General features: G+C 51.0%; 1 protein-coding gene across 1 annotated transcript in view; it reads left to right on the forward strand.

The window, feature by feature from the left end:
- The window catches only part of LOC148820695 (voltage-dependent P/Q-type calcium channel subunit alpha-1A-like), a 115,805-nt gene that overhangs the window by 43,147 nt on the left and 47,697 nt on the right, over positions 1-24,961 (forward strand). The window contains exons 4-25 of the mRNA XM_088932164.1: positions 5,414-5,505; positions 6,186-6,338; positions 9,106-9,293; positions 13,936-14,039; positions 14,804-14,919; positions 15,137-15,193; positions 15,763-15,855; positions 16,186-16,392; positions 16,994-17,106; positions 17,323-17,435; positions 17,637-17,768; positions 17,888-17,960; positions 18,055-18,172; positions 18,673-18,740; positions 20,676-20,782; positions 20,887-21,019; positions 21,505-22,205; positions 22,300-22,730; positions 23,065-23,209; positions 24,003-24,132; positions 24,278-24,337; positions 24,737-24,843. Of these exons, the coding sequence (XP_088788290.1) occupies positions 5,414-5,505; positions 6,186-6,338; positions 9,106-9,293; positions 13,936-14,039; positions 14,804-14,919; positions 15,137-15,193; positions 15,763-15,855; positions 16,186-16,392; positions 16,994-17,106; positions 17,323-17,435; positions 17,637-17,768; positions 17,888-17,960; positions 18,055-18,172; positions 18,673-18,740; positions 20,676-20,782; positions 20,887-21,019; positions 21,505-22,205; positions 22,300-22,730; positions 23,065-23,209; positions 24,003-24,132; positions 24,278-24,337; positions 24,737-24,843 (3,441 nt within the window). The remainder of the gene's footprint in view (positions 1-5,413; positions 5,506-6,185; positions 6,339-9,105; positions 9,294-13,935; positions 14,040-14,803; positions 14,920-15,136; positions 15,194-15,762; positions 15,856-16,185; positions 16,393-16,993; positions 17,107-17,322; positions 17,436-17,636; positions 17,769-17,887; positions 17,961-18,054; positions 18,173-18,672; positions 18,741-20,675; positions 20,783-20,886; positions 21,020-21,504; positions 22,206-22,299; positions 22,731-23,064; positions 23,210-24,002; positions 24,133-24,277; positions 24,338-24,736; positions 24,844-24,961) is intronic.

Genomic DNA, 24,961 nt, shown 5'->3' on the forward strand with positions numbered 1-24,961 from the left:
CACACACAATCTCACAGACACACTAACACACACTAGCTCATACAACCTCACAGACACTAACACACACAAGCTCATGCACACACTATCTCACACACAAGCACACGCACACACTTTCTCACACTCAAGCACACGCATACACTAACTCACACAATCTCACAGACACACTAGCAAACACAAGATCGCACACAAACTACATACACATGCTCACAAGCACAAGCAAATTCAAACACATGCACACACATATTTATGCACGCATAAGCACATGCAAATTCACTTGCACCCAGAAGCACATGCAAACTCATGCACACAAGCACACACACTAACCACTTTTCTTTTCTGTGTCTACATTTATCAGCTTTGATCCTTTTTATTTATCCTAAATAATATCTTTTAAATGGAATTCTGTAATAATAACAGCTGTGAACTATGAGCAAATTCAGGGTGTCCACTTATTCAGGGTCATCAGTGTGTTTGGACTGAAAATGATGTAATCAGTAAAGTATCACAGGGTTCAGTCCAGGGATCACTGCTTTTCCTAATTATAACAATGATGTAATCCATGGAATACCACAGGGATCTGCACTGGGACCACTGCTTTTCCTTATTATGTCAGTGATGTAATTAGTGGAGTACCACAGGGGTCTGTACTGGGACCACTGCTCTTCCTCATTTAAATTATTGATCTAGATTCTGGTTCACTTTCTAAACTAGTCGTGTTTACAGATGATACTGAAATAGGAGGATTAAAAAACACTGCAGAAGTGGCACATTAATTTCAGAAGTGTTTGGACAAAATGTCTGTAAAACCACCTGGCAGACAACACTGAGTCTGGATAACTGCTGAGTGTTACATGCAGGCAGTAAAAACATGTAGACTGTAGACGCAAAATGAAAAACTGATTGTAGACACTTATTTACACCTGCTGGACAATATGGAGAATCAAAAAAGGATAATCAGCACATGAAGACGTAGAGTTAAAATGCAGAATTGAAATCAAAGGATTTGTGTTTAAACTGCACAGTGCAGTAGATGTCATTCTAAAAAGTTATTGATGCTATGGAATCAATCAAGAGAAGGGCCACCAGATATATTCCTGGATTTAAGGGAATGTCCTATACTGGCAGGCTGAACCAACTGAACCTTTTCAGTCTTGAAGAGAGAAAACTGTGGGAGGACGTGATTTAAGTTTTCCAGGTTCTTGCTGATACATTTAACCTAGAAGACCCCATCAGAATGTTCAGTAAAACATGAGAGGACTACAGCGAAAACTTCTAAGACACTAAGAAGTTTTTTTAATTGAGAATAGGAGGCATTACTTTACATACAGGGTGGTGGGAGTGTGGAACAAGCTGCCCAGCTATGCCCTGGCTTCATTATCGAGACAGCTGGATGAGATTCTTGTATCATCCATCCATTCAGCCACTTCATCCAATTCAGGGCCATCAGGGAGCTGGCGCCTATCCCAGCAAGCAACGGGCACCAGGCAGGGTACACCCTGGATCGCAGGGCACAAACAGACACACTCACACCAGGGCCTGGAGGAAACCAAAGCACCAGGAGGACACCCACATAAACACAGGGAGAACATACAGACTCCACACAGATAACATCTCAGGTTTTCAACCCACGGCCTCAGTGTTGCCAGGCAGCAATGCTAAGCACTGCGCCTCTGTGCCACCCATCCTCTGATCAATAAACTACCAATTACCAAACAAGCTAGGTGGTCCAATAAGACACAGACAAGAGGCACAAGTCCCATGCATCACCAGTACAAACGCTGAGATGTGTGTCTGAGCCGTGGCTCCAGGGCGGATCCGGTTCGGTCCGGCGCGCAGCTGGGTGGGGAGAGAGCTGCAGGCTGGCAGCTGGTGCTGCTCCTCTGCCTGGCAGGAAGGAGATTGGCAGTGAGTCCCTGCAGAATTCCTGGGCTGACGGCTGCACAAACACCTCATCTCTCCACTGATGTTCCTTCAGAGAGTGTGAATCCCTGTGTTTAACCCGGCGCACACAAGCTATCACTTCCCTCCCCTGGGTGACTCCTGTTAGACTACCTGCGTTCCACTGCTGCTGCTCTCCTCCTCTCCCTCTTCTCCCGTTTCTCACCCCTCTCCTCCTCTCACTCCTCTCACTCCTCTCTCTCCCACTCCTCTCTCCCACCTCTCACTCCTCTCCCTGTCACTCCTCTCTCTCTCACTCCTCTCTCTCACTCCTCTCTCTCCCACCTCTCTCACTCCTCTCTCTCCTCTCTCACTCCTCTCTCTCACACCTCTCTCCCAACTCTCTCTCCCAACTCTCTCTCCTCTCTCACTCCTCTCTCACTCCTCTCTCTCCTCTCTCCTTACTCTCTCCTCTCTCTCTCCTCTCTCTCTCCTCTCTCACTCCTCTCTCCTCTCTCTCTCTCCTCTCTCTCTTCTCTCTCACTCCTCTCACTCCTCTCTCTCCTCTCTCACTACTATCTCTCACTCCTCTCTCACTCCTCTCACTCCTATCTCTCACTCCTCTCTCACTCCTATCTCTCACTCCTCTCTCTCACTCCTCTCTCACTCCTCTATCACTCCTCTCTCTCTCCTCTCTGCTCTGGACTCTCTCTCTGGGCCAGACTTGGCTCTTTGGCCTGTGAGGAACTACAGTTCAGTTCCTCGCAGGGCCTGGGCCTTTCCGTCCGCGTCTCCTCCCAGCGTCTTGGCTCTGTCCCATCCCTGCTGGAGTTCCTGTCCATGGTACCGGAGAACCCGGCAGTTGGGTCGGACAGTGGACAGGAGGAGCAGGGCTGGCCGGAGAGGCCTGGGCAGACCGACCGCGCAGTGTGCGGCCTGGCCCGGCCCAGATTCGGCCCTCGGCCAAGTGGGTTTGAGGAGCAGGGAGCTGTGTGCTGTCGTCTGACTTTAGGAGCGCAGCTGTCTGTTATGGGAAAGAATATTAATCTGATCTGGCTGTTTTATAGCACTGCGGCGACAGAACCACCAAGAGGTTCTGGTTCCCCTTTTGTGTGAATAAGGTCACACTTAGCAGCCACAGACCGCTGCTCCACCAGTATCGGGGTGCATCAGCAAGACATATCCGACTTCCAGCAGGGAAAAGGATGTGCATGCCGATCTAACCAGCGACATGTTAAACAATTCGGCTGTTACGCAAAGTTGCTGTAACACCATAACCCCGAAAGGTGCTCCTCGTAGGACGCCGGTGTGTCTGTCTGGAAATTGAGGACATACCTGCCTGTTCCCAGTGTCTGTATGACCCTGTACTGAGGCTAAGATCAAAAGCACAGTCTGTACCAGCTCTCTGTCTGCGGGGACTCCGGTCAGTGCAGCACCCCCTCTTGTGGCCACTCCGTGTCGGTGCAGTGGAGGAGACTCTACAAAATTCTCCATGAAAAGCCCCTAAGTCTCCACCGTGACCTCAAAAAGAGCCAATATGAAGGATGGGGAACACGTTCTCTCGAAGGGGGGGGGAGGGAGGGGCAGTTGTGGTACAGAAGCAGTGTAGTAGTGGAGTAGTGGGGTGGGGTGTCTGGTGTGGAGTGGGGTGTCTGGTGTGGTTCTGTAGTGTGCAGTGGGGTGTCTGGTGTGGAGTGGGGTGTCTGGTGTGGTTCTGTAGTGTGCAGTGGGGTGTCTGGTGTGGTTCTGTAGTGTGCAGTGGGGTGTCTGGTGTGGTGCTGTATTGTGTAGTGGGGTGTCTTGTGTAGCAAATTGTGTTCTGTTGCATGAGCTGTGTAGAAGATTGTGTTGTGCTGCTCTGTGTAGGAGATTGCTCAGTTGATGCCCAGGGTACATCTGTCATTTGCAAGGGATTGATGAGCTGTGAGGATATCAGGTCTTGATGGAGGGAGGGTGAATTCCGTCCTGTTGTGTCTCTGCTTTTAGCTGACTCAAGTTTTCGGTTGTGACCCCCTCCCAGGTTCAGCAGTTAAATAGCTATTGATTGAGTGAGTGGCTAGGCTGTAGATCACAGCTGCTAACAAATGAGCTTTTACCAAAATTAACAATCTTGCAGGTCGAGCACAGAGTGGCCAGTGGGCCAACAGACTGACACACTGCTGGAGTGAACAGACTGTGAATAGAGCACACTACAGGACACTGTGAATACAGCACACTGCAGGACAGTGAGAATCCAGCTCACTACAGGACAGTGTGAATACAGCTCACTGCAGGACTGTGTGAATACAGCACACTGCAGGACTGTGTGAATACAGCACACTGCAGGACAGTGTGAATACAGCTCACTGCAGGACTGTGTGAATACAGCACACTGCAGGACAGTGTGAATACAGCTCACTGCAGGACTGTGTGAATACAGCTCACTGCAGAAAAGTGAGAATACAGCTCACTGCAGGACTGTGTGAATACAGCTCACTACAGGACAGTGTGAACACAGCTCACTACAGGACTGTGTGAATACAGCTCACTGCAGGACTGTGTGAATACAGCACACTGCAGGACTGTGTGAATACAGCACACTGCAGGACAGTGTGAATACAGCTCACTGCAGGACAGTGTGAATACAGCTCACTGCAGGACTGTGTGAATACAGCTCACTGCAGGACAGTGTGAATACAGCTCACTACAGGACTGTGTGAATACAGCACACTGCAGGACTGTGTGAATACAGCACACTGCAGGACAGTGTGAATACAGCTCACTGCAGGACTGTGAATACAGCTCACTGCAGGACAGTGTGAATACAGCTCACTGCAGGACAGTGAGAATACAGCTCACTGCAGGACTGTGTGAATACAGCACACTGCAGGACAGCGTGAATACAGCTCACTACAGGACTGTGTGAATACAGCTCACTGCAGGACTGTGTGAATACAGCACACTGCAGGACAGTGTGAATACAGCTCACTGCAGGACAGTGTGAATACAGCTCACTACAGGACAGTGTGAATACAGCTCACTGCAGGACAGTGAGAATACAGCACACTGCAGGACTGTGTGAATAAAGCACACTGCAGGACAGTGTGAATACAGCTCACTGCAGGACAGTGTGAATACAGCTCACTGCAGGACTGTGTGAATACAGCACACTGCAGGACAGTGTGAATACAGCTCACTGCAGGACAGTGTGAATACAGCTCACTGCAGGACAGTGAGAATACAGCTCACTGCAGGACAGTGTGAATACAGCTCACTGCAGGACAGTGTGAATACAGCACACTGCAGGACAGTATGAATACAGCTCACTGCAGGACAGTGAGAATACAGCTCACTGCAGGACTGTGTGAATACAGCTCACTGCAGGACTGTGTGAATACAGCTCACTACAGGACAGTGTGAATACAGCTCACTGCAGGACAGTGTGAATACAGCACACTGCAGGACTGTGTGAATACAGCACACTGCAGGACTGTGTGAAGGGCACAGGTAGGGCACTAACATCATACATTTACACCCATCTTCTCTCTCTCCACAGTATCCTGGCAACAGCTGGTGCAGAATTTGACCTGAGGACCCTGCGAGCTGTGAGAGTCCTGAGACCCCTGAAACTGGTGTCAGGGATCCCCAGTACGTGAGGGGAATAAGCAGGGGTGGAAGAGGGGGGAAAGGGTTGGTCGGGGGGACAATATCCGAGAAAATGTCCTTACGGTGTAAATGACATTTCTTATGACCCAACGGCATCTTCTTGTAGACCTGTTTGTTTCAACCCTTGTCGAGGTTCAATTGAAGGGAGGTTGGAACAGTAAATAAAAATAAAAATAAAAATGAGCCTGTCATAGACCCCTCAAACATAGGAGTGCAGCTATATACACTATAAGTGTTCGTGCGTCAGTGTCTTTCTCCTTCTTCCTAACACTTCTCCTCATCTCCTCTCTCCCACTCTCTCCATCCCTTTCTATGTCTCTCTCTCTCTGTCCCTCTCCCCCTCTGTATCTCTCTCTCCCTGTTCCTTCTCTCCCCCTCTGTCTCTCCCCTGTTCCTTTTCTCTCCCTGTCGCTGTCCCCCTCTGTCCGCTAACTGCCCTCTCTGTCTCTGTCCCCTCACTCCCCTCTCTGTCTCTCCTCCTCTGTCCCTTCATTCCCCTTTCTGTCTCTCTTCCTCTGTCCCTCTCTTTCCCTGTCTTTGTCCCCTTCTGTCTCTCTCCCCTATGCCCCTCTCTCCGTCTATGTCCCTCTCTGTGTCTCTCCCCTATGTCCCTCTCTCTCCCCTCTCTGTCTCTCCTCTGCCCCTGGGCCTCTGCTCCCCAGGTCTTCAGGTGGTGCTGAAGTCGATAATGAAAGCCATGATCCCCCTGCTGCAGATCGGCCTGCTGCTCTTCTTCGCCATCCTCATGTTCGCCATCATCGGCCTGGAGTTCTACATGGGCAAGTTCCACAAGACCTGCTTCGACAACATCACCGGTGAGTCCTGCCCTGGCATGCTGGAACTGGACCAGTCCTGTCTCTCTCCTCTCTCCTCTCTCACTCCCTCTGTCCTCCACCCAGCTCTCCTCTCCTCTCTCTTGCGTCCTGCCCTGCACTGTCTGGTCCAGCTTTAGAGAGCTGCCCACAGCTCTATTAGCTCATTGATAGAGATGTTGAACAGTGTTGGCCAGGAGCTCAGACTGTTCCCACAGCTCTGTTAGCTCATTGATAGAGATGTTGATGAGTGTTGGCCAGAAGCTCAGACTGTTCCCACACCTCTGTTAGCTCATTGATAGAGATGTTGATGAGTGTTGGCCAGAAGCTCAGACTGTTCCCACACCTCTGTTAGCTCATTGATAGAGATGATGATGAGTGCTGGCCAGGAGCTCAGACTGTTCCCAAACCTCTGTTAGCTCATTGATAGAGATGTTGATCAGTGTTGGACCAGGAGCTCAGACTGTTCCCACAGCTCTGTTAGCTCATTTATAGAGATTTTGATGAGTGTTGGCCAGGAGCTCAGACTGTTCCCACAGCTCTGTTAGCTCATTGATAGAGATGTTGATCAGTGTTGGCCAGGAGCTCACACTGTTCCCACAGCTCTGTTAGCTCATTGATAGAGATGTTGATGAGTGCTGGCCAGGAGCTCAGACTGTTCCCACACCTCTGTTAGCTCATTGATAGAGATGTTGATGAGTGTTGGCCAGGAGCTCAGACTGTTCCCACAGCTCTGTTAGCTCATTGATAGAGATGTTGATGAGTGTTGGCCAGGAGCTCAGACTGTTCCCACAGCTCTGTTAGCTCATTGATAGAGATGTTGATGAGTGTTGGCCAGGAGCTCAGACTGTACCAACAACTGTTAGCTCATTGATAGAGATGTTGATGAGTGTTGATCAGGAGCTCAGACTGTTCCCACAGCTCTGTTAGCTCACTGATAGAGATGTTGATCAGTGTTGGCCAGGAGCTCAGACTGTTCCCACAGCTCTGTTACCTCATTGATAGAGATGTTGATGAGTGCTGGCCAGGAGCTTAGATTGTTCCCACAGCTCTGTTAGCTCATTGATAGAGATGTTGATGAGTGTTGGCCAGGAGCTCAGACTGTTCCCACAGCTCTGTTAGCTCATTGATAGAGATGTTGATGAGTGTTGGCCAGGAGCTCAGACTGTTCCCACAGCTCTGTTAGGTCATTGATAGAGATGTTGATGAGTGTTGATCAGGAGCTCAGACTGTTCCCACAGCTCTGTTAGCTCATTGATAGAGATGTTGATGAGTGTTGGCCAGGAGCTCAGACTGTTCCCACACCTCTGTTAGCTCATTGATAGAGATGTTGATGAGTGTTGATCAGGAGCTCAGACTGTTCCCACAGCTCTGTTAGCTCATTGATAGAGATGTTGATGAGTGTTGATCAGGAGCTCAGACTGTTCCCACACCTCTGTTAGCTCATTGATAGAGATGTTGATGAGTGTTGATCAGGAGCTCAGACTGTTCCCACAGCTCTGTTAGCTCATTGATAGAGATGTTGATGAGTGTTGATCAGGAGCTCAGACTGTTCCCACAGCTCTGTTAGCTCATTGATAGAGATGTTGATCAGTGTTGGCCAGGAGCTCAGACTGTTCCCACAGCTCTGTTAGCTCATTGATAGAGATGTTGATCAGTGTTGGCCAGGAGCTCAGACTGTTCCCACACCTCTGTTAGCTCATTGATAGAGATGTTGATCAGTGTTGGACCAGGAGCTCAGACTGTTCCCACAGCTCTGTTAGCTCATTGATAGAGATGTTGATGAGTGTTGGCCAGGAGCTCAGACTGTTCCCACACCTCTGTTAGCTCATTGATAGAGATGTTGATCAGTGTGTGCCAGGAGCTCAGACTGTTCCCACAGCTCTGTTAGCTCATTGATAGAGATGTTGATGAGTGTTGGCCAGGAGCTCAGACTGTTCCCACAGCTCTGTTAGCTCATTGATAGAGATGTTGATGAGTGTTGGCCAGGAGCTCAGACTGTTCCCACAGCTCTGTTAGCTCATTGATAGAGATGTTGATGAGTGTTGGCCAGGAGCTCAGACTGTTCCCACAGCTCTGTTAGCTCATTGATAGAGATGTTGATGAGTGTTGATCAGGAGCTCAGACTGTTCCCACAGCTCTGTTAGCTCATTGATAGAGATGTTGATGAGTGTTGGCCAGGAGCTCAGACTGTTCCCACACCTCTGTTAGCTCATTGATAGAGATGTTGATGAGTGTTGATCAGGAGCTCAGACTGTTCCCACAGCTCTGTTAGCTCATTGATAGAGATGTTGATGAGTGTTGATCAGGAGCTCAGACTGTTCCCACAGCTCTGTTAGCTCATTGATAGAGATGTTGATGAGTGTTGATCAGGAGCTCATACTGTTCCCACAGCTCTGTTAGCTCATTGATAGAGATGTTGATGAGTGTTGATCAGGAGCTCAGACTGTTCCCACAGCTCTGTTAGCTCATTGATAGAGATGTTGATGAGTGTTGATCAGGAGCTCAGACTGTTCCAACAACTGTTAGCTCACTGATAGAGATATTGATCAATGTTGTTTCAACGCAGGACTCACTGATTGCTGAGTACAATGACTTTGATGTTGTAAGGTTTGCTCTCACTCCCCTAGAGACGTTTGTGAAACAGTACTTCATGCCTAATTGAATCAATGCTGTGCAAAAAGCAGTAAGACAGGTAAGTTTTTTTTCCTTTTTCTCCCTAACCCCTTTTCCTTTCTGTTTTCTTCTTGTCTCTGTGCCAATCACTCAGGTGAGATCCGGGAGGAATTCCCCTGTGGAAAGGAATCTCCTGCACGACTGTGTCCGAATGGAACAGAGTGCAGGGAGTACTGGATCGGCCCAAATTATGGCATTACTCAGTTTGACAACATCCTGTTCGCAGTGCTGACTGTGTTCCAGTGCATTACAATGGAGGGCTGGACAGACCTGCTGTACTATGTAAGCCATTTCTGTATGCTTGGTTGAGGTCGTACAACCTCTCCTCCTCTCCTGTCTCTCTCCTCTCTCCTCCCTCTCTGACCCTCTCCTCCTCTCCTGTCTCTCTACTTTCTCAATTTTTTCAATTCAATTCAAGGTGCTTTATTAGCATGACCGATGGGTACAATCAGTGTTGCCAAAGCAAATAAAAATAATGAAATTCACATGAAACAAAACAAAACATAAAAGTAAAATAAAATCTACAGACATATTACTGACATTTACAACAAAGACATATTATAAGATATTGACATATACTGTAGGCGGCTGGAGCATTATTGAGAGACAGGCTCACTGTTCCTCAGGCTGTGACAGGAGATCACATACTGGGCCTCCAGTTCAACTGAGTTCCCTCCTCCCTCTCCCAGTAGGATTGGGATTCGTTGTGATTCTGGCAGGTGTGGGAACTCTGGGATTAGATTTCTGAATTTAGGGAAGAATGTTTCTCTAATCCCAGAGTATCTGTCACAGTGCAGTAGGAAGTGCACCTCTGTCTCTATTTCTCCCCACTGGCAGTGGGAGCACAGCCTGTCCTCTCTGGGCAGCCAGGTCTGCCTGTGTCACCCAGTTTCTATAGCCAGGCTGTGGTCACTGAGCCTGTACTTCATCAGGGTCTGTTTCTTTTTGCTGTTTCTTATCTTGGTCAAATATTCTGCTAGTGTGTATTGTCTTCTTGTCTCTGTGGGTTCTGTAGCATTTCAGTTTATGTTGTGTTTGTGTATGTGTGAGATATTGCTGTTTGATCTGTGCTGTGATGTGGTTGAGTCTGAGTTGTGGTGCTCTAGCAGTGCTGTTCTGAGGCTGGCTGGTGTTGGTGTGGCTCGAGTCAGTGAGCCTCAGGACCAGCTGGCTCAGGGGGCTCTGTTTTGGGCTCAGCTTTTGGCTCAGCAGGGCTTTGTGGTGGTAGGAATTTTGGTCGCTGTTTTTAGGTGTAGCCAATACTTTAATACTCTTTTCTGTATGTTGCAAAGGAACAAGTAATAGGTTTATTCCATGCTGAAAAAAAGAAGAAAGAGAACACAACGTTTCGGCCGTGGAGCCTTCTTCAGGTGTGTTGACACCTGAAGAAGGCTCCACGGCCGAAACGTTGTGTTTTCTTTCTTCTTTTTTTCAGCATGGAATAAACCTATTATTTGTTCCTTTGCAGCCTACACATGCTGACGCAGCTACCCACCTGAACTACTTTTCTGTATGTTTATCAATAGTGGGTACTGGCCTAATTCGGCCCTGCACCCGTTGTTAGGTGTTTTTCTCTGCACACGGAGGATGTTTCTACAGATCTCCATGTGCAGAGTTTCTGTGGGGTGTTTGTCCCATTGAGTGTAATGCTGGTCTGTGAGGGGACCCCACACTTCACTGCCGTATAGGGCAATGGGTTGGATTACACTTTCAAATATTTGGAGCCAGATTCTTGGTGGTGGGTTGATGTTGAAGAGCCTCCTTCTTATTGCATAGAAAGCCCTGAGTGCCTTCTCCCTCAGTGCCTTCACTGCCAGGTCAAAACTCCCAGATGAGCTGATGGTGAGACCGAGATATGTGTAGCTGGATGTGTGCTCCAATGTGTTGCTGTTGAGTGTGAATTTGTACCTGTTTCCCTGAGGTCTGACTTTCTTCTGGAAAACCATAACTCTGGTCTTGTCCAGATTGACTGTCAGCGCCCAGGTCTGACAGTACTGCTCCAGCAGTGCCAGGTTCTGCTGCACCCCCTGTTCTGTGGGCGACAGCAGGACCAGGTCATCTGCATAGAGCAGGAACTTGATTTCTGTGTCGTGTAGTGTGAGACCAGGAGCTGCAGACTGCTCCAACATTCCTGCTAATTCGTTGATATAGATATTGAACGGTGTTGGGCTCAGGCTGCAGCCCTGTCTCACCCCACGGCCTTGGGTGAAGAATTGGTCCTTTTGTTTCCAATTTTCACTACACATTTGCTCTCTGAATACATTGATTTATTATGTCATACACTTTGCCCCCTATGCCACTTTGGAGTAGTTTATAAAACAATCTTACAGTACATGCCAAATCAAGTCAAATGATTTTTTGAAATCGACAAAGCAGGCAAAAATGTTTCCTTTGTGTTTTTGGTGGACGTGTTTGTCTATCAGTGTGTGTAGGGTGTCAATGTGATCAGATGTGCGGTGATCTGGTAAGAAGCCAATCTGACTCTTGCTCAGGACATTGTGTTCGGTAAGGAAGGCCAGTATTCGTGTATTTAGGATACTGCAGAACACCTTCCCCAGGTTACTGTTCACACAGATGCCCCGGTAGTTGTTGGGATCAAGTCTATCTCCACTCTTATAGATGGGCGTGATCAGTCCTTGGTTCCAGGTCTCGGGGAAACATCCGGCTGTCATGATGAGATTGAGGAGTTTGAGCAGGGCTTGTTGTAACTTTGGGCTGCTGTGTCTCAGCATCTCATTTATGACTCCATCATGGCCACAGGCTTTGCGTGGTCTGAGGGCCTGGAGTTTGTCCAGTAGCTCCTGCTCAGTGATTGGGGAGTCTAAGGGGTTTTGGTTGTCTTTGATAGCCAATTCCAAAATTTTGAGTTTTTCATAAATGGTGTTTTGATGTGATTGATTTGTATTTGGGAGCTTTTGATAGAGATTTTCAAAGTATGTTTGCCAGATTGTTCCATTTTAGATGGCCAATTCTTCTGGTTTTGATTTGTTTAAGTTGTTCCACTTCTCCCAGAAACAGTTCTGATTTAGTGACTCCTCAATTTCTGCAAGTTGTTTGTCTATGTATGTGTTTCTTTTCTTTTTCAGCGTGTGTTTGTAAAGTTTTACCGTGTCACAGTACCTGAGGCGCAGATCTGTGTTGTGTGGTTGTCTGTGTTTTTCATTTGAGACTTTTCGTAGTGCATTTCTGATGTTGTTGCACTCTGTATCAAACCACTTTTCTTTTGCTTTTGTTTTTTGGTAGTTTTTTGATTTCGTTGTTTTTAGCTTAGATTTTGATGCTAGTTTGTGAAATAGGTGATTCAGTTTTTGTCACGGATGTCGGAGAGGACGAACTGTAGAAAGACAGGAGAGTGAAAAGACCCTCTGCGTAGCGTTGAGACGGGGGTTAGCCCGGGCTCAGCTGTTCAGGGAATGCCGTATAGAAACCTATGCCCTCAGGTAGCGGACGTGGGGCGACCTGGTGCTAGGCGGGTTTCTGTTACGATCCCTGCCTCTCGGCAACGAAAGAGGCAGAAGAAGGCGTAGCCTTAGTTCATCAGTCCACCTATCAGTGTACGCTTTCACCACCACACCTCCGTCTCATCTGCTATTTAAGCATTAGTCTTTCCCTACCCCCTCGCTCAGTATTGGTTTCCCTTTCGAGCCACTTAGTTGCGCTACGCCTTCTACCTCCTCGTACTGTTCTGGTTCCGACTTTGGTTTATCCCCTTTTACTACGTCTTTTGGATTACGGCTCGGCTTCGGTTGCTTTCTCCTAGTTTGGTTCTCTGGCTTCCCCTGGACTCTCGGCTCTCTCCTTCGTCTACGGTTTTGGATTACGGTCTGGCTTTGGCTACTCTCTCCCTGTTTGGCTCTCTGGCTTCCCCTGGACTCTCGGCTCTCTCCTTCGGCTACGGTATTTGGATCACGACTTGTCTCTATCGGCTCCCGCAAGTGGGTTCACTACTTGGTTTCGGTTTCACTGGCCGAATCCGTAACAGTTTCAGGACATCCAAACGTCAATGCTGAGCAAAGGCAGAGTGAAAGACCCAGAAGTATATAGCCCCAGAGAGAGAGAAACACCGGAAGGACAGCAGAGAACCGGAAATGAGAGACAGGACAGAGAAGGAGCGCCCTCTGGCTGCAGAGGGCATGACAGTTTTTGTGTGGCCAAGTTTATGCCTAATTTGTTGGTTTGATACGGAGTGTTTAGGAATGTGTCCAACAGTGTCTGAATTTCGTCATCGCCCAGTGCAGTTTGGTATCTGTCTAGGCTGTCTGTGTCCCATCTGTATGCCTGGTTGAGGTCATACAACCTCTCCTCCTCTCTGACCCTCTCCTCCTTTCCTATCTCTCTGACTCTCTCCTCCTCTCCTGTCTCTCCTCTGTCTCCACCTCTCTCCTTCTCGCCTGTCTCTCTCCTCTCTCTCCACCTCTCTCCTCCTCTCCCATCTCCCGGTTCTTTCATCTTCCTCCTCTCTCTCTCCGGGAGTTTTAGCTGTATTCTGCAGTCTCCACGAGGAGCACCAGCAATGTGTGCAGGGCTGAAACAGGCCAGTGGCCATTGCTCAGAAGAGAGCAGTGAAGCAGGCCTGATGTACACCTGAACTTCTGCCAGCAGAGCAGAGCGACTCTTTCTGTTAATAAGAATGTTATTGTTCCAGATGTCTCGAACTGTCAATGCTGTGTCCCCAGCGTCTGTCATCAGTAATGCCAATGTCTCTCTTTGATGTGACTTGGAGTGAGTGGCCAGGCAGGGAGAGGGAGTGAACTCTGGCTCCAGGGTTAACAGGGCAGAGGTTCGTGAGAACGACACAGGGAAACAAGCCAAGCAAGTCCCGGAGGTGTCTCTGGCTTAGAGGGACCTGTAGGACACAACACTCCGCTCTCTCAGCCGGCTGTTCTGAGGATGAGGTGGAATGACTGCTTGTCTGTCTGTCCAGAGCAATGATGCCGCAGGAAGCGCCTGGAACTGGCTTTACTTCATCCCCCTCATCATCATTGGCTCCTTCTTCATGCTGAACCTGGTGCTGGGTGTGCTGTCTGGGTAAGTCTCTCTCTCCCTGCCTGTCTCTCTGTCTCCATCTATCCCTGCCCATCGTAATCTCTGTCTTTCTCTGTCTCTCCCTGACTGTGTCTCTCTCTCCCTCTGTCCCTGCTTGTCTCTCTGTCTCTATCACTCTCTGCCCCTTCCTGTCTCTGTCTAATGGTCACGCCTGTCTCATGTTCTCTGTCTGTCTTTCCAGCTCTCTGTGGTTTCTTGTCATGTGTGTCTGTGTGCACTCTGCTGTTCAGACTGTGTGTGTACAGTACTCCTCTGTGTGCTGATCAGACTGTGTGTGTGTGTACAGTACTCCTCTGTGTGCTGCTCAGACTGTGTATGTGTACAGTACTCCTCTGTGTGCTGATCAGACTGTGTGTGTACAGTACTGCTCTGTGTGCTGATCAGACTGTGTGTGTGTACAGTACTCCTCTGTGTGCTGATCAGACTGTGTGTGCGTACAGTACTCCTCAGTGTGCTGATCAGACTGTGTGTGTACAGTACTCCTCTGTGTGCTGATCAGACTGTGTGTGTACAGTACTGCTCTGTGTTCTGATCAGACTGTGTGTGTGTACAGTACTCCTCTGTGTGCTGATCAGACTGTGTGTGTGTACAGTACTCCTCAGTGTGCTGATCAGACTGTGTGTGTACAGTACTCCTCTGTGTGCTGATCAGACTGTGTGTGTACAGTACTCCTCTGTGTGCTGATCAGACTGTGTGTGTGTACAGTACTCCTCTGTGTGCTGATCAGACTGTGTGTGTTCTGACAGGGAGTTTGCCAAGGAGAGGGAGCGGGTGGAGAACCGCAGTGAGTTCCTCAAGCTGAGAAGGCAGCAGCAGATTGAGAGGGAGCTGAATGGCTACTTGGAGTGGATCTGTAAAGCAGGTACAGAGTACTTACATACACTAATATACACACAGCCACACATGCATATATACACTATATATACAGATATGGAGTGGATCGGCAAAGCAGGTTCAAAGCTGTGACACACAAAAAGAAATTCACACCCCCATACACATACTGTATATACATAAACAGACACAGCCGTATTCTCGTCCAGAACGCCTCTATTTGATTTAACCCTTTTCATTCTGTTTAGAAGAAGTGATCCTGGCGGAGGATGAGAATGATTCGGACGACCGGATGCCCTTCGATGGTATTTGTGCCGTGTGTTTCGGGCCGTGCTTGCTCGCCGGGGCACGGCAGTGATATATATACACACGCCTGTATATATGGATCCACCTGCTCATCTGCTATCTCTCCGAACCGTCTGCTGACACGTGTGATGGGGGAAGGGGTATCTCTGACACACAGCTACTCTTGTGTGGGGGGGGGGGTGGTATTGGGCTTTCTCACACCAGGGCACGGATCAGAATCAACAGAATCCAGAGATGAGTGGCTGCTGCTTCTCTGTCTGTCTGTCTCTAATTCCTCCTCCCATTTGCTTCATGGAGGAAGAAGGCCTCCAGCTTTAGCTCACAGCTTCTGCTCTCCCTGACTGTGTGTGAGTGTGTGAGTGTGCACAGTTTATGTGTGTGTGAGAATGCGTGTGCACAGTGCACGTGTGTGAGTATGTGAGGGAGAGTGTGCATGCACAGTGCATGTGTGTGAGTGCATGAGAGTGAGAATGCATGTGCACAGTGCACAAGTGTGTGTGAGTGACTGAGAATGCATGTGCATTGTGCATGAGTGTGTGTGCGCCTCACTGTCCCTGTGCCACCCCAGGATCCCGGAGGAGAGCCACCATTAAGAAGAGTAAGACGGACCTGTTGAATCCAGAGGAGGGCGAGGACCACCTGGGGGACATCGCCTCTGTGGGTGAGTGATGGGGGGGGGCACACACCAGCCCTAAACTGACCCCCACAGCTACCATTCCAGCCCCAGACCTGACCCAGCCCACCACCAGTCCCTGCTCCAGTGTGCCTGGGTCATCAGATGATCGTACTAAGACTGGCCTGTAGTTGCCCCCAATGTATTGGTGCCCAGGGATGCCCTGATGCACTCTTGCACTGAACTGGTCATAAATAAAGCAACACAGCACACAGCGCACAGTGCAGGGGCCACTATCACAGTGTGAACTGAAGCTGGATCCATCCTGAACCCTTCAATGTGCACCACAAGACTAAACCCGTCTTCCTTCTGCCCCAGGCTCGCCCTTCGCCCGTGCCAGTATAAAGAGCGCTAAGCTGGAGGGCTCCTCGTTTCACAAGAGGGAGCGTCGGCTACGTTTCTTCATCCGCCACATTGTCAAGACTCAGGCCTTCTACTGGACTGTGCTCAGCCTGGTGGCTCTCAACACGCTATGTGTGGCCATCGTGCACTACAACCAGTCTGAGCTGCTGTCCGACTTCCTCTGTGAGTCCAACTGACTCTCCCCGATCTCTACCCTGTGTTTATGATTGGAACTCTAGACCCCTTGCTCCTGATCAGTAATCTCCACATCAGAAACTATACTTTTCACCCCTGATCTGTAAACCCCACAACTGATCTAGACCCCACACCCCTGATCTGTAAACCCCACAACTAATCTAGACCCCTCAGCCTGATCTATAAGCTCCACAACTGATCTAGAACCTGTACCCGATCTGTAAACTCCACATTTGACCTTGAACTTGCACCCCTGACCAATAACCTCCAGAACTGATCTAGAAACTTTCAACACTCATCTAGAAACTCCACATCTCATCTAGAAGTTTCACCCCTGACCTGCAAACTCTACAAGTGATCTAGACCCCTCACCCCAATCTGTGAACTCCAAAACTGATCTAGAACTCTCACCCATGATCTGTGAACTCCACAAGCGATCTAGACCCCTCACCCCGATCTGTGAACACCACAACTGATCTAGAACCCTTGTCCCTGATTTGCAAACTCAACAACTGATCTAGAAAACTCACTGTTGGCCTAGTACTTCTTCTCAGCTCTGATGAGTTCTCTCTCCTCACCCTGTCTCCAGACTTTGCGGAGTTCATTTTCCTGGGACTCTTCATGTCAGAGATGTTTATAAAGATGTATGGTCTGGGGACCAGGCCTTACTTCCACTCATCGTTCAACTGCTTTGACTGTGCGGTGAGTTACAAACGCACATACACACACATACTCTGACACACAGCACTGCGCTTTCACAGACACACAAAAGTAGTTATGAAGGCCGAGTATTGTACTGTTTTTTCATTGGTAGCTGATGGTTGAGTGCTTTACTGTGTTCCATTGGTGTCCTGTGGATTGTGTGTCCCTGTGGTTCGGAGGACTGATGGAAGAGTGTTTTGCTGTACCATGTTCCAGGTCATCGTTGGCAGCATTTTTGAGGTGATCTGGGCCGTGGTGAAGCCAGGGACCTCCTTTGGGATCAGTGTCTTACGAGCTCTCAGGTTATTAAGGATCTTCAAAGTCACCAAGTGAGTCGGTTGGCTGTTCTGAATGTCTACCTTGCATAACTGTACCTGTTAGCTCTGGACATTACTCTTTCTTTCATGCCCTCTATGTCCACTGACCACCACTCTCTCTCCCAGTGACCTCTGTCCAGTGACCACCACTCTCTCTCCCAGTGACCTCTGTCCACTGACCATCACTGTCTCCCACTTCCACCCTCTGTCCAGGTACTGGGCCTCCCTGAGGAACCTGGTGGTGTCTCTGCTCAACTCCATGAAGTCCATCATCAGCTTGCTGTTCCTGCTCTTCCTCTTCATCGTCGTCTTCGCCCTGCTGGGCATGCAGCTCTTCGGGGGGCAGTGAGTACCCCGTCTTTGTCTCTCTCCGTACCTGTGCCCCGCCGCCCCTGCACTCCACACTGCCCTCCAGCCTCTCCCTCTCTCTTATCCCGTCTCTCCCTCCGTTTTCCACGGCTCAGGTTCAATTTCGACACCGGCACACCTCCAACCAACTTTGACACCTTTCCTGCAGCAATAATGACAGTGTTCCAGGTAAGGGGGAGGTGGGCGGAGTGGAGGGGTGTGTGCGAGAGTGTGTGTCACGGACTCTGCCCAGAGTGATGCCGCTGTATCTCTCCGTGCACAGATCCTGACGGGAGAGGACTGGAATGCTGTGATGTACGACGGGATCGAGTCTCAGGGCGGAGTGAACTCAGGAATGGTCTTCTCCATCTACTTCATCGTGCTCACACTCTTTGGAAACTGTATCCTGACAGCACAGTCCTCGAGCGCACAAGACACACACAGTAAAACACTCTGTTTCATATACACACTCACAACACAATCCCCCGAACACAACACACACACAGTAAAACACACTGATGGACACTCTCAGTAAAACATAGCGATGCACACTCACAGTAAAACACAGTGATGCACATACACAGTTAAACACACTAATGAACGCACACTCAAGTAAAACACTTGGATGCACACTCTCAGTAAAACACTGTGATGCAGACTCTCAGTAAAACACAGTGATGCAAACTCACACTCACAGTAATGCACTGATTTTACACATACAGTAAAACATTGATGTGTACTCACAGTAAAACACACTGATTAAGACACACAGTAAAACACACTGATTCACACACTTACACACACTCAGACACACTAGTGACACTGCCTAGTTGTAGGATAGGTTTTTAAAACGGCATGAGACTCAGGTGCTATGTCTGTTGACTTTGACCCCTGACCTCAGACACCCTGCTCAATGTGTTCCTGGCCATCGCCGTGGACAACCTGGCCAATGCACAGGAGCTCACTAAGGTACAGCGCAGCTTCGCTCCATTAGGAGGCTGTTAAGAACTGCATTACAATTATGTAGATAGAGCCTGTTCTGGTAAGATTAGAGCATTGTGCTCTAAAAACTTCCTGGAGTCAGCTTAAATTTCACACAGTGGAAGTAAACAGTGCAAGGACTGCACCTGCAACAACAACAACTTTTCTGAGAAAAGGGTCAGAATTCGCAATGCAGCAGAACAAAGCAGCTCATCGGTTGCTACTTGCGATGTGACCTGCAGAGGGCGGTGCTGTAGCACAGTGCTGGTGACCCCGGTTTATAAGCTGGTAAGGTGGAGAGCAAGGTCACATGATCAGGAATTAGATTTTAATGCTGGATGAGTTTTGAGGGGTTGATGCTTTCCTGGCAGCTGTATTCTGTATTCTTCCTCATCCTGGTGCAGCTCAGCCCCACAAGTTCACAGAAACAAACTACAACTCATGTTCCACAATGACTGAAGGACAGGAAATAGGAGTATTAACACCAATTTAGGCATTAAGACCTCAAGCAGAGATGAACCAGTGAACCTTGTGCCTCCCTGGGACCAGGAGTATAGATCACTTATTTAAATAATCAACCACCCAGTACTGGATCAAATAGTCATGGGAGGTCATCAGGTGAATCGATCACTGAAAACTGGATCAAATGGTCATGGGAGCTCAGCAAGTGAATCGATCACTGAATACTGGATCGAATGATCCTGGGAGATCGGCAGATGAATCAATCACTGAATACTGGATCAGATGGTCATGGGAGCTCAGCAAGTGAATCGATCACTGAATACTGGATCGAATAGTCGTGGGAGCTCAGCAGATGAATCAATCACTGAATACTGAATCAAATGGTCATGGGAGCTCAGCAAGTGAATCGATCACTGAATACTGGATCAGATGGTCATTGGAGCTCAGCAAGTGAATCGATCACTGAATACTGGATCAGATGGTCATGGGAGCTCAGCAAGTGAATCGATCACTGAATACTGGATTGAATAGTCATGGGATCTCAGCAAATAAATCGATCACTGAATACTGGATTGAATGTTTGTGGGAGCTCAGCAAGTGAATCGATCACTGAATACTGGATCAAATGATCCTGGGAGATCAGCAAGTGAATTGATCACTGAATACTGGATCAGATGGCCATGGGAGCTCAGCAAGTGAATCGATCACTGAATACTGGATCAGATGGTCATGGGAGCTCAGCAAGTGAATCGATCACTGAATACTGGATTGAATAGTCATGGGATCTCAGCAAGTGAATCGATCACTGAATACTGGATTGAATAGTCATGGGATCTCAGCAAGTGAATCAATCACTGAATACTGGATCAAATGATCCTGGGAGATCAGCAGATGAATCAATCACTGAATACTGGATCAAATGATCCTGGGAGATCAGCAAGTGAATCGATCACTGAATACTGGATTGAATAGTCATGGGATCTCAGCAAGTGAATCGATCACTGAATACTGGATTGAATAGTCATGGGATCTCAGCAAGTGAATCAATCACTGAATACTGGATCAAATGATCCTGGGAGATCAGCAGATGAATCAATCACTGAATACTGGATCAGATGGCCATGTGAGCTCAGCAAGTGAATCGATCACTGAATACTGGATCAGATGGTCATGGGAGCTCAGCAAGTGAATCGATCACTGAATACTGGATCGAATAGTCATGGGATCTCAGCAAGTAAATCGATCACTGAATTCTGGATTGAATGTTCGTGGGAGCTCAGCAAGTGAATCGATCACTGAATACTGGATTAAGTGGTCAATGGAGCTCAGCAGGTGAAATAGTTCAGTTTGAGGGAGGAGATACTGTGTCCTGTATACTGTACCCTGGAGGAGAAAAGGGGCTGACTGATGCTGGAAGTCACTGTAAAGCACAGTATTGTCTCTCTCTCCCTCTCTGACCAGGATGAGCAGGAGGAGGAGGAAGCGACCAATCAGAAGATCGCTCTCCAGAAAGCCAAGGAGGTGGCAGAGGTCAGCCCCCTGTCTGCGGCAAACCTGTCCATTGCAGCGTAAGTGTCCCACAGTGCCTCTGCTTCTCTACGGCACGTCCCCCAGCTTTCTGCAGCACGTCTCCCCCTCTCTCACCTGCTGCCTGACTGTCTGCCCTGTGCAGGAAGGAACAGCAGAAGAACCAGAAAGGGGCGAAGTCAGTGTGGGAGCAGCGCACCAGTGAGATCCGCCGGCAGAACCTGATGGCGAGTCGGGAGGCGCTATATAACGAGCTCGACCCCGAAGACCGCTGGAAGGTCAGGGCACTCCTTTTCTCCTCCCCCTGCAGTGTGACTCTTCCTCTCCTCTCCTCCCCCTGCAGGTGTGACTCTTCCTCCCCCCTCCCCCTGCAGGTGTGACTCTTCCTCCCCTGTCCTCCCCCTGCAGGTGTGACTCTTCCTCCCCTCTCCTCCCCCTGCAGGTGTGACTCTTCCTCTCCTCTCCTCCCCCTGCAGGTGTGACTCTTCCTCCCCCCTCCCCCTGCAGGTGTGACTCTTCCTCCCCTGTCCTCCCCCCTCCCCCTGCAGGTGTGACTCTTCCTCCCCTCTCCTCCCCCTGCAGGTGTGACTCTTCCTCTCCTCTCCTCCCCCTGCAGGTGTGACTCTTCCTCCCCCCTCCCCCTGCAGGTGTGACTCTTCCTCCCCTGTCCTCCCCCCTCCCCCTGCAGGTGTGACTCTTCCTCCCCTGTCCTCCCCCCTCCCCCTGCAGGTGTGACTCTTCCTCCCCTCTCCACCCACTGCAGGTGTCGTACTCTCGGCACATCCGGCCAGACATGAAGACCCACCTGGACCGGCCGCTGGTTGTGGACCCCCAGGAGAACCGGAACAACAACACCAACAAGACGCGGCCCAGTGACACCAGCTCGGAGCAGCGGCTCAGCCAGCAGCGGGCCGAGGAGTTCCTGCGCAAGCAGGCGCGCTTCCACGAGCGGGGCGGGGGCGGGGGCGGCGGGGGTGGGGGGGGCATGCCAGGGCGGCCGTACGAGCGTGCCGACTCCACGGAGACTCGGAGGCTGGGCGGCCGCAGCAGCAGCAAGGAGCACGACCCCGGGCCCCCCCACCCCCAAAACCACATGCACCCCGACTGCCCTGAACCCTCCCCCGGGGAGAGAACCCGGGACCCCCATCGCCGCCACCAGCACAGGGCCCCCGCCGGCCGGGGAAAGGACGGGCGTAGCATGTCTCCCCGCGGGGAGGGGGGCGCCCCCGAGCCCCGCCGGCCCCGCCCGCACCGCCGCACCCCCGAGGACGAGGACGGAGGGGGCGGGGGCCGCGGGGGCCGGCACAGAGGGGGAGCAGGGAGGGGGCAGGATGGAGGGGGCGGGGACTGCGAGCAGCCGGACATGGCCGAGAGGAGGAGGCGCCATCGCCACGGTGCCCAGTCCACCATGGACAGCGACGGCCGCCGGGACGGGGAGAGGGATCGCCGGCACCGGAGAAGGAAGTGAGTGACCGGGCAGGAGGGGGGCGCCACACGCCTGCCGGCTGCCCGCGGTGCTCTGACCGTGTCCCTCTGTCTCTCTCTGTCCCCCTCTCAGGGAGGGGCTGGGCAACGGGCCGGCGTCCGGCCCCAGCCTGTCCACCACACGGCCCATCCAGCGGCAGGACAGCCAGCACAGCGAGCACATCGACAACATGAAGAACAGCCAGCTGGCCACGCAGCCGCCCGCCGCCCGGAACCACGCCAACCACAGCCCCTCCACCGTGCCCAGCCCTGCCAAGCCCGCCAACCACGCCAACCCACCCCCCTGCTCCGCCCTGCCCAACACCCACAACGCCCTCAACCGCAAGACGCCCAACAGCCCGCAGCCCCCGGCCGGCAGCCCGGGCAAGACGCCCGAGAGCAGCCTGATCCTCACCAACCCCCCCTCCACGCCCAGCGGCGCGCCCAAGAGCAGTGCCAAGAAGCCGGAGCACACGGCGGTGAACATGCCGCCTGTCTTCCCCAGCGAGAACGCCACGCTGCAGGGTGAGGGAGCCTCTGTAACTCTTTAATGGGAGTGCCAGCTCTTGGTCGTGTCGTGTACCCACCCGGCTCGCCAGATGCCAACCAGATATGGCTGGCTTGAATGACCTATGACCTTTGACCTCTGCGCTGCTGGCTGGCTCCTCTGTTGAAACCCTAACCCCAATCCTGTCAGCGCCTGTCTTCGGGCCACAGTGCCCCGTTCTGTGGGCCTCGGCCGCTGACCCAGGCTGCGTGTGGGTCTCCGAGAGGCTAATCAGTGTGCCTTTTCTCTGTCTCTGCCTTTCTCTGCTTTTTTCCTCTTCTACCTGCCCCCTGTGTTGCTCTCCTTGTGCAGAGAATAAGAACGCCAACACGGAGCCCCTCCCGAAGAAGGAGGAGGAGAAGAAGGAGGAGGAAGAGGACGATGAGAAAGGAGGGGAAGATGGACCCAAGCCCATGCCACCTTACAGCTCCATGTTCATCCTGTCCACCACCAACCCGTGAGTCAGTGTCGTGTCAGGTAGTGGTGGGCGGTGCCTGTTGGCAGTGTCAGGTAGTGGTGGGAGGTGGCTGTTGGCAGTGTCAGCAGTGGGCTGAGCCTGTTGGCAATGTCAGTTACCAGTGGGTGGGGCCTGTTGACAGGGTCAGTAGTGGGCGGTGCCCGTTGGCAGTGTCAGTTACCAGTGGGCGGTGCCTGTTGGCAGTGTCAGTTACCAGTGGGCGGGGCCTGTTGGCAATGTCAGTTACCAGTGGGCGGGGCCTGTTGGCAATGTCAGTTACCAGTGGGCGGGGCCTGTTGGCAATGTCAGTTACCAGTGGGTGGGGCCTGTTGACAATGTCAGTTACCAGTGGGTGGGGCCTGTTGACAGTGTCAGTAGTGGGCGGTGCCCGTTGGCAGTGTCAGTTACCAGTGGGCGGTGCCTGTTGGCAGTGTCAGTTACCAGTGGGTGGGGCCTGTTGGCAATGTCAGTTACCAGTGGGTGGGGCCTGTTGACAGTGTCAGTAGTGGGCGGTGCCCGTTGGCAGTGTCAGTTACCAGTGGGCGGTGCCTGTTGGCAGTGTCAGTTACCAGTGGGCGGGGCCTGTTGGCAGCGTCAGTTACCAGTAGGCTGGGCCTGTTGGCAGTGTCAGCAGTGGGCGGTGCCTGTGGCAGTGTCAGCAGTGGGCGGTGCCTGTTGGCAGTGTCAGTTAACGGTGGGCGATGCCTGTAGGCAGTGTCAGTTAGCGGTAGCGGGTGTCAGTGGTGGGCGCTACCTATTTTAGCAGTCTGACAGACTGCTATGCTGTCTCCAGATTCCGGCGGGTCTGTCACTACATTGTGAACCTGCGCTACTTCGAGATGTGCATCCTCATCGTCATCGCCATGAGCAGCATCGCACTCGCTGCTGAGGATCCAGTCCAGCCCGACTCCCCGCGCAACAATGTAAGTGCATCTGACTGTTCAGGGCTCAGTGTTCTCAGCTCTGCCTGTCTGTCTTCCTTTGCCCGTACACTGTCCTCTGTTCTGCCATGTGTACAGTCTGTAACGCTGGGGTTGTACCCTGAAGGTCTTTGTGTTTGGCCTGCAGGTCCTGCGGTATTTTGACTACGTCTTCACAGGAGTGTTCACTTTTGAGATGGTGATCAAGGTGAGGCACCCTCTCCTGGACGAACATACACACAACATTTGATACAACAGCTTGTTCTTCAAGAAAGGCAGCTTTGTGTGGACATTGTGGACAGTGGGCAGTGTGGGCAGTGAGTAGTGTGGGCAGTGTGCAGTGTGGACAGTGAGTAGTGTGAGAGAAATGTGGACAGTGTGAACAGCGAGTAGTGTCGACAGTGGACAGTGAGTAGTCTGGACAGTGCGCAGTGTGGACAGTGAGTAGTGTGGACAGTGAGTAGTCTGGACAGAGTGGACAGTGAGTAGTTTGGACAGTGTGAGAGAAGTGTGGACAGTATGAAGAGTGTGCAGTGTGGACAGAGAGACGTGTGGACGGGATGTGAGATACACTGGAGTCCAGCTGTAATGATGGTCTCTGTTTCAGATGGTTGACCTGGGCCTGGTTTTGCACCAGGGGGCATATTTCCGGGACCTGTGGAACATCCTGGACTTTATAGTGGTTAGTGGTGCCCTGGTGGCCTTCGCCTTCACGTAAGTGTCCCCTGAACCCCTCCCTCCTTCTCTGCTTGCCTGCTGACCCACACTGTCTCCCCCTGCTGGTCACATGCCACAGTGCAGCCTTGTCCCGCTGCCACCCTGGAGCCAGTGC

The sequence above is a fragment of the Atractosteus spatula genome, chromosome 14 (assembly GCF_055471065.1).
Source record: "Atractosteus spatula isolate fAtrSpa1 chromosome 14, fAtrSpa1.hap1, whole genome shotgun sequence".
Taxonomy (NCBI): Eukaryota; Metazoa; Chordata; class Actinopteri; order Semionotiformes; family Lepisosteidae; genus Atractosteus; species Atractosteus spatula.